This window comes from Rhagoletis pomonella, unplaced genomic scaffold, assembly GCF_013731165.1.
Source record: "Rhagoletis pomonella isolate Grant_MI unplaced genomic scaffold, Rhpom_1.0 Rhpom_scaffold_00007, whole genome shotgun sequence".
In the NCBI taxonomy this organism is placed as follows: domain Eukaryota; kingdom Metazoa; phylum Arthropoda; class Insecta; order Diptera; family Tephritidae; genus Rhagoletis; species Rhagoletis pomonella.
In genome coordinates, this window is record NW_023458561.1 from 37,696,392 (window position 1) to 37,705,927 (window position 9,536).

Here is a 9,536-nt window from a genome sequence, read left to right on the forward strand (position 1 = left end):
GGCGAGTGGCAACCATGATTTCGATTGGCAATCACCGTGCAATTGTTGTGCACAGCACGGAGCGAGAGAATTTTCGAAATCGAACAGCCAGCACGATTTGCTGGGTGAACCGAACAGCCAGCACGCCAATTTTTCAGGGTGGCAATGCGCTATTTTGCGAAAAAGTATTAGTATTAAATATTAGAATAGTAAAAAATATTGTTTTTTTTTATTATTATAGTAGATATTAAAAAAAATATAAAAATATATATAAAAATTAAATATTAAAGAAAGAAAAAATACTAAGGCGTTCTACCATTTTTCATTTTCCGACTTCAATATTGATGCATTTTTAGTTGCATTTTTACGTCAGTGCTGAAAACCGCATTTCTTAAGAAGCAACCCTGTGCTCGCCAATCAGCAAACAGAGCGCAACGGCCTAAGGGTATTCATCAAACCTTATAAATGCATTGTAAACCGTATATACTTATAATTGTGTAATCCTTATAAATGAACCGTCAAAATTTGTATGGAAACTCGTTTACACATTTCTGATAAATTTATCCAGCGATTTCACTGATGCAACTCTGTCGCAACTCTAGCTATGTTTTCTTGGGCAACAATCGGGATCGGCATACATATTTTGCACGCAAATTCAACAACAATATGATCCTGATACAGATCTGGTTCAATTATTATCCTGTCTGTTTGTTTTGTTTCACTGATAATTTGGCCGCCAAGTTTGGTAGCCGAGACAAATGAATTCATACACAAACAGACATTCTGCCATTGATTCTTTTAACTTGCTTCAAATAAATAGCCTTAATGTTATATGTATATTTATTTAAATAGATATTATCTCGTAAATATAATTTTTTTCCAATTTAGTGAGGTAGTTTCTATAATTTCTTTATCCCCGTGCTAGTAGTATAAAGTTAGTGATACTGAGCTCTATAGGCTCTGTCACACGGTCAGTAATTATCACGATATTTGGATCGCGCACGAATGCTACATGTTCAATATTTATCGCGTCAGTATTTGCATAATTTTTGTGCTGAACGCTTATTATGACGCAAGAAAATATTTTTATTTTGTACGTATAATTTACAGATAATGCATTCCACAATTATTTTAAAGTTTCCAATGTTAATTAAAATGTGTTCAATTTGTTTTGAAAGATTTTAAGCCCCGAGAGTGAAGGCAGAGCCGATGTTCGCAATATGAGAGTAAAAGATGTACTGGCGAAATGTATTGATCGCGTTTTGAAAGTGCTACACGTTCAACATTTATTGACGGTATTACGATCCGCGATCCAGATTTCAAAATTTTTTAGAAATTTGGCGATATGGATCACGATCCATCAATACTCGTTATAATTGTGGCGAAAGTGGGCAACAGGGGCGTGCCTTCTCTTTTCATCCAATCAAAAAATGCACTAGGACGAAAGAGAAAGCACGCCCCTGTTGCACACTTTCGCTACAATTATAACGATTTGTCCCTTCTTGTTATCTACGTTCTTTGCTACACCGTCAATAAATATCCCGATACTTCCCAATAAACACTAAAAAAGTATTTCTCCAACCTTGGAGAAATTCATAGTTCTCAAGTTGATATCCAACAACATTCTCCAACTCTAAAAAGTGATAGAGAAACGAATCTTTAATTATCAAGTGAAAAACTAAAGCTATATAAAGAGGAAAATTACCAACAAAAAGTAAATCATCTTCAAAGTATCCTCAAATAATCTTGAAAGAAAATAAAACGCCAAGTGAATCAAGTGGCAAAATTACTTTCGGACTGTGTACTGTGAAGTGAATTATTGTAATACGATTTTGCTTAACTACATAATATAAAAGGAGTAATAAAATGAAAAATTATTATTTAAATTCATTTATGTATGTCGTTTCAATCAAAAAGGTATGAGGTATTTTACTATTTCAATTTCAGTATTTCAATGATATGTTTGAGACTAATTGGAGAATTACATTGGACTTCAAGTTGAGAACTAGCATTTTCTCAACTTAAGAAACAGTCCTTTTTTCATACAAAGAAAAATGCCCTTTTTGTTGAGAACGCTATGATCCACCACTTGAGGTACTGTTGAGAAACAACGTTGGAGATTTGGGAAATACCTTAGTTCTCAACCTAACCTCAAGTTGAGCTCAAACCTAAATGTTTATTGGGTTGGATCACGTCAATAAATACTGACCGTGTGACAGGGCCCTATAGCCAACGAAAATACCACTATTTTCGCATGTGTAAATGAAAAGAGTGTGGGTCGTTCATGTAACAGAGTGTGTAAACTTATAAGATTATCTGCTTGATAAAGTTATCGGTTTAGATAAATACCACTACTATTTGTGACTAGAGACCGCTTACTGAATGTCAGGGTAGAGCTGCAAAACTATCGATAGTATCGATAGTTTTATTTTTGGAAAAACATCCATTATGGCCGTTCGTTGAAGGTGCGGTGGGCGAAGGGGGAGTGGGCGTGGCACCTTCAACCGACCTTTTTGGAGAGGGCATGAACCACCATTGACAAAAATGCAACCCCGGACCACCTAGGCCCCCTATGGTTCCCTACGGACCCCTTAGAAAAATGGTCAAAAATCGCAATTTTTACTTGCGTCCACAGTATTTTTGCGTATAATTCCTTTCTGCGTAGGCGGCCTTCGGCCGCGCTTAGGGATTATAACCCTTACTACGTAGAATTCTCCTTTCTGTGTGACCTAACTGGGGCTACCCCCCAGTGATGTAACCTTGGGAAAGGATAAGGTAACTAGAATTCTCTTTCTGTGTGGTAAACCTGGGGCTGCCGCCCCAGTGATGTCTATTTTGGTTACTGGGTGTTTTATAAAAATGTCTTGTATATAAAAATGTGTATATAAAAATGTATTGTGCAAATGAATATTTAACATTTTTCAAGCGAATAAACGAAAATGAAAATTGTGATTTTTGGCAATTTTTCTAAGGGGTCCCTAGGGAACCACAGGGGACCTATGTGGTCGGGGGTTGCATTTTTGTCAATGGCGGTTCATTCCCTCATTAATCAAACTTCAAAAAATTTTTATCAAAATTTCAAAATTTTGCGGATTTTTTCCCATGTAAAAAAGTATTTTGATCATGTGTTATATGGAAGAAAACCGAAAATTTTCTAAATATCCTAATTAAAAATTTTGAAATTTTGATGACAATTTTTTGAAGTTTGATAAATTTTTTGCAATTTGTGCAAGCTTTGCAACTTTTGTTATTGTGGTTTCTGAAATAGATTGAAATATATTTTAAATGAAAATTATTAAAATTAAATAAATAAACATAATTTGCAAGCAATATCGTTTTGAATTTCGTTGCTAATTAGTTGCACGCATCTGTATGTATATATTATACACATTTTGTTCGGAGTTGAAGATTCCCTACATATACAACACGATAGTATACGATACTATCGAAAATATCTATACTATCGAATGGCGTCACTATCGATAGTTTTGCAGCCCTATGCCAGGGCAAATCTAGCACCAAAGCGCGAAATGGCAACACTGGCTCAAACACTCTACGGCCCGGTTCGCCTTGGGCCAAACACACTAGAGGTGGGTAACTCAGCACTGTGCTGAGTTACTGTGCTGACTCTTAGAACTGTGCCGCACGCTCAGACTCACCTCTGAAAAAATTTGTAACTCAGTAACTCAGTTTATGTGCTGACAATGTATAGCTCAGTGTGCTTCAGAGTCGATATGGTAACTCAGTTGATGTGCTGACACTTGCATAGCTCGGTTCGGCTGCATTGTTTAGAACTGTGTCGATATGGTAACTCAATTGATGAGCTCACACATTCACATAATACGATCTTCCAAAAAGTACCATAATAGATGGCATCAGGAGACTAACCATCAATTGAATATACGCAAATGAACTCACCAGTTGAAATCAGTTTTCTAAAATTTTGCCGGCCAGCTACGAATAGAAGCTAAGGATAACCTTTTCTAAATCGATTTCGATTACTAACATCAACAATAATTTCGATGCACATACCAATTGTGCGATAGCACACTTGTGCCAGCTCACTGTGCTGACTCATTAAAGTGAGTTGGAGTTACTGAGTCAGCACACCAAAATTTACAGAGTTACCCACCCTTAAAACACACCCCATGACAAAAGGGCAGCTGCAAAAATAGCGGGAATTTTGACAATGCATATGTCATTGCATATGTACAATGTTTTTTATCAAATATTAGATTTTCATTGACAAAAATACACAAGACTACTATAATAATTTGAGCCGGATACTTTTCTTCAACCCCAATAATTATTTTTAACCGAAACCAGCTATTCCGAAAAAACACGTACCTTGACTTTAAAATGATCTAATTGTTGTTGCGACACAACACGCTTCTGGGCACTCACTGTCGCCACTTGGACAGTGGGTGCACTGCGAACACTTGCACTTATGCTTTGTTGGGAGTTATTGTCTGTCGATGATACAGCGGAAGGTGTGCTGCTGGTTGCACGCCCCGCATTTGCCATTGCGGCTTCAGCTTGAGTTTGCGAACGCGTTTTACGCATTGCACCGGCACTGGAAATATCAATGCGTCTGCACACACACAAGCGGCGATAGTTTTATACGCTTGCCACACGCATAAGCCGACGCTCAAATAGTTGGTCGTTCGTTCAGCGTACCTCTATGGCTATACACTGATAGTACGTTCTTAATAACCGGAGTTTTTCAATCAACTTACACACAAATTTATCACAATGTCTTTTAGTTACAAATAATCACAATTGTTAGAGTCATAATATAAAATAATTTATAGTAAAATATTCACTAGAATAAAATAATTAAAAAATGCGGTATGTCTTGATATCGTCGTGTGTTTGCCTTTCAATCGTTTCCGAAATTCTAGGTATTTTTTTCACTTTCGAATGCAAGGAATTTTTCCCCCTATTCGTGGTTATGGCTAGTTTTTACACTGAACACACCGTGTGACAGAATTTTAATGTGCTACCACACTTTTATTTTCTTTTAATTTTCACTAAAAAATTTATTTTTTTTCGGGATTTAAGTTAAACGTATCTTACACGGTTCAAGTATTGAATCCAATTCTGCTCATCAGTGAGGGATTGAAAAGAAAAGCGAAAAGTACACATTAGGGCTAGCAAACTATCGATAGTCCGAGCCATCGATAATTTCCGATACTATTGCTCAAAACCATCGATAGCTCAGTATATCATCGATAGTTTTTCGATGGTATTAGTGTAATATAAGAGTGGACCTCCGCAACAGACGTTGCGGGCTTTCAGGCCCTTATCACTTTATTCAGCTTATGAGGCTTGCAGCTTTGCAATAACTAATAACTATAGGTCTACTTGAAATAGGCTCTGAAAATTAATTGATCAATGAATTTGAATAAAATTATCATAACTTGATTTAAAAAAAAAAATAAAAATTGAGAACACACTTTTTCCATTTCCGTCGTCCAAGAAGAAAAATATTTTTTTTTTTGTTCCATGAAGTCCTTCTGAAATACGTTCTACAAAAACCATTGTGGAAGGCATTCTATGAGAGCGAAAGACGAAGGCCTTCAATTTGTGCCACTGCATGTAAAAAAGGAAGGGGAAAGAAATGTAGAGCGGAAGACCTCATGACTCTCAAGAATGCCTTGTGGAAGACCTTTTAGCTCCTAAAATTATCTACTGGGATTAAAACAACATTTAAATCTATTTATTCGTACATATTTTTATTTACTGAAATGCGTTAATTTTTTCCGAAATTTATTTCACCGTTAATCTAATGTGAATAAATTACCGATGTCGTTTTCAACGACTTCTTTTTGCAAGAAATACCCTCAATATTCGATTCTAGAAATTTCTTTTTATCATCAAATATACATATGTACATTTCCATACATATATATGTATATTGGGAGCATGTATGTACATATCTACGCATGTAGTATAGATCGCTTGTGTATAAATCGCCTTATAATACTTTGTTGAATTTTCTTTTGATCCTTTGTATACAAAATTAATGATCAACGGAACATTCTACAATTGTAAGTTTCCCCGCCAGTCTACATATTTACATTACATACAGAATAGTGTCCTCAAAGCTTTCAGAAAGAGAATAGCTTTTAATAACTGTTACTTTTCCAATATATGTATTGTGATCAAAAACTTTACATGCCACCGGTTTTTGTATTAAAATGTAACCGCATTTTTAATGGAACAATACTATTTTTAACATCATGCGAGATACATATGTACGTATGTATGTATGTTCGGTTATGCTTATGCCATATTTAGTATGTATAAAAGTACATTTGTATTATATATTTGCGTTGTTTTTTTGATTTTTTTATGATGATGAATTTATTTCCATTTGCATGCTAATCTGTACATATTTTGCCTGTACTGCAGCGGAAAGTAAAAATTTCTCTTTAAATGAAATCCATTTCACCGCAATTGACATCGAGGAAATCATCATCATAACCCACTAACTCTTTTGATGGAGATGTTAAGGCCGCTAATGCCGATGCAGAAGTTGATGGCTTATCAGGACTAGCATCGGTGTCTGCATCTGATGGTACATGATTAATGGCATGAGCTTTGTAATCTGGACTTTGTTCATTGCCCACTGGCGAAGGCGGTGGATTGGATACTACAATAGAATATATTACACTAACCTAGTCTGGAGAGTGAAAATAGTTTTTACTTACGGTTGCCCGATTGATTTTCTAAATTTGATCCAAGCAAGATATGCTCCTTTCGAGTACTTAGTGCCGGCAAGTCTTTTTCCTGTTCACTTAGACGTTTTTTTAACTCTTCCACTTTGCGTTCACGTGAAAGTGCCTCCATTTCTTTCTTCCATTTGTTGGTCCTTTGTCGATCTTCCGAAAATATAAATTTGTGTTCCTCCAGTGTGAGACTTTGATGGTTTTTCAACAGAAACAAAAATACACCTCCTGGTGTGCGACGACGTTTGCCATTCTGTGAAAACAATTTTATAATTTAAAAAAGACAGCCATTAAATAATTATTTATGCATATGTAATGTTACCATTATCATCATGCCACCATCGGCTTCTATGCGCTGCGTCTCTTTATAAATTTCAACAGGCAATTTAGTGCCCAGCACATCTACAATCCGCACTGTAATATATATATAAATTTTTAGGTAAGACACCCTGAATCTTAGAATTAATTTTGAAATATCTACCAAATAATTCATCCTTTTCCTCATGCAGTTTATTAGACATTTCCCGTGCAATATCAGCAGGGTCTCGTCCTTCCAATGGCTCTAAATCAAGTATATTTCGTGGCTCATATGAAGTGTCGGAACCGCTGGTAGGTGATGAGCCGCGCCTTCCACGTGATGTACGCGATCGATAGCCTAAGCGACTTTTCACTGAACGACGATGAGCGGCCGCTTCACTTGCGCAGCGTCCACGCTTCGCCACAGGCATTAATTCATTATCGGAGAAATCATCAGTTGAATTGGAAAGCCGACGCTTAAGACAGTTGCCGCCGTTCAAACGTCGATGCAGCGAAAAATCATAATTTTCAACATTACGATCATTTATAGCCCCGTCAACTTGCGCTACTTCGCAGCCGCGCATGTCTTCGGTTAGTGCTTCTTCTTGCAATGCTGCTGTCCAAATATTGTACTTTTTGAAGCGTGCACGCTTTTCTTGCGTTTCCATGTCTGCTGGAGGTACGCGAACCATCACTGTACGACGTACACGTTTTCGACGTTTACGATGGGCATGCGCATCAGCCGATCCATCATGTGCAGAATTAGTTGATAGTTTCTTTAGACATGCATCGGATGATTCGCTTGACGAAGAATCGCCACTACTGCCATGTGAATCTTCCAAATCATCCTCCTCTAAAGCACGCTGCATGTCATGACAAGTTGCAAGTGGACTACACTGTTCGGCAATCGTTGCAGTACCATCAAGTGCCACAGAGGTGTTGATTGACAGCGTACTTGGGCGTTGCAACGGTGTATAAACGTCATCAGAACTAGCAGAAAGCTGAAAATAAATGAGGTCACAAAGAAAATTCCATTGAGTTCCAAGTAGATTTAGGACAAAAATGCAGGGGAAGATGTATTTTTTTACCTCACCGTCCTCCAGGTCAACGTCATACGTATTCGCATTTAATTCCATCATTGCAACGCGAGTGAATGTTGCGTCGCACTTTTACTTACGTTGCAAAGTAACAAGCAGTGTGAATTACTTTCAACCGTTCACGAGAATAAATCCATTTAATAATTATGCATGTGTATTTTGGTAGGAAGAACGGAGTGCCACACGAATAACGCAACAATTTTAAGAATTAAAACTTTTAATTTCACCGCACAAAACGTTTTATATTACACTTGTTCACTGCTAGTGCACGATTTTCTTGGGAAAGTATAGCAAGTAGGGCTGCATTGCGAAATGCAGTTAAAGTCACCCAGCTGATAGAGCTGTCAAAATGTATACATATGTACATACACACGTGAAATTCGCCAAACTAAACGAGTCTCGAAATATTTTTACTATTTCATTAAAAAATTTATTGGATAATTAATTTATATTAATTACAATAGGCATATACAACATATGTATGTACATATTATATATACATACATATGTATGCAGACATAAATTTTTGACAAACTTATAAGAAAGCGTGCTGAAATAGTTCCGGATGCAAGCCCGGTCATATCCATTTTCGAACAAATTTCGAACTCCCCACTTCCTGTTTATCTGCTGTTGCAAAACCCTTGCACATTTTTTTTTAAGTCAATGGATGCTACTAAATTTGTGGATTTAGTCGTAATTATGCTAATAGCGATATTCAAATTAACTACTGTATAATATTTTTACTAATCTTTTTAGTCGGCCTTTGTTTTTAGATTATTTGCCGCTGGTTGCAAAAATTCTTCAAATATAGCTGAAACCACCTCACTCGTAGTATTAATTAATCCACCAAAGTCGTTGTTCTTCTGGTTGAGCACACATTTCAGCGCAATACTTAATTTTTGTGCGCAGCATTATAGGCTCCATAGACGGTGCGTCTGACTCGCGAGTCATTTGCGTACGTATTGACTCGCCTTCTACTACTCAAAGTTGAATCATTCAGAGTCATGCCAGGTTTCATGTCGGTATGACTAACACATATTTATTTTCACAAGCACTTCCAAACCGACTCAAGAGTCAGACGCACGGTATATGTCGCCTACTAATTATTGAATCACGATGCCAGCCCATCATGCAAAACATGAGAAATAGGCAACAATCGTTAATGGTAACAAATTGGCGACTCACGGATTTATTGACGTAGTGAGAAATGGGCAACATTATTTCTTTTATGCCATTATGGAAATATGTTTTCAAAAATTCCCAAACTGATGAGCTTCGCGTCAACAGGATTCTTAAAAAACATATAATTTATGCCCAAGACAGGGTTGCAAAAATAGGAAGCTCCATAGCGACGAAAATAGTTAATTTCGTTTACAAATTATAAGTTTGTGTTTAAAAACAAATGAAATATTAAAAAGGAATAAAATTGTTG

At 36.6% G+C, this 9,536-nt stretch overlaps 2 protein-coding genes across 9 annotated transcripts in view; both read right to left on the bottom strand.

Moving 5' to 3' along the window:
• The window catches only part of LOC118742714 (E3 SUMO-protein ligase PIAS2), an 87,989-nt gene extending 83,110 nt beyond the window's left edge, over nt 1–4,879 (bottom strand). For 6 of the 8 annotated variants that reach the window (XM_036474994.1, XM_036474995.1, XM_036474997.1 and 3 more), the window contains exon 1: nt 4,327–4,878. In XM_036474994.1, the coding sequence (XP_036330887.1) occupies nt 4,327–4,542 (216 nt within the window). In that variant the 5' untranslated portion in view covers nt 4,543–4,878. Of the gene's footprint in view, nt 1–4,326 lie in introns of all 8 variants that reach the window. The other 2 variants (XM_036474991.1, XM_036474990.1) reach the window with 1 other exon arrangement.
• Nucleotides 4,880–5,693: 814 nt separating this feature from the next.
• LOC118742720 (phosphorylated adapter RNA export protein) lies at nt 5,694–8,413 on the bottom strand. Its single transcript, XM_036475005.1, has 5 exons — nt 8,096–8,413; nt 7,192–8,008; nt 7,033–7,124; nt 6,693–6,963; nt 5,694–6,634 (listed from the first exon to the last, which is right to left on the bottom strand). Exons 1-5 carry the CDS (start codon nt 8,144–8,146, stop codon nt 6,414–6,416), a joined length of 1,452 nt encoding a protein of 483 aa, XP_036330898.1. The 5' UTR covers nt 8,147–8,413; the 3' UTR covers nt 5,694–6,413.
• Between the last annotated feature and the right edge of the window lie 1,123 nt (nt 8,414–9,536).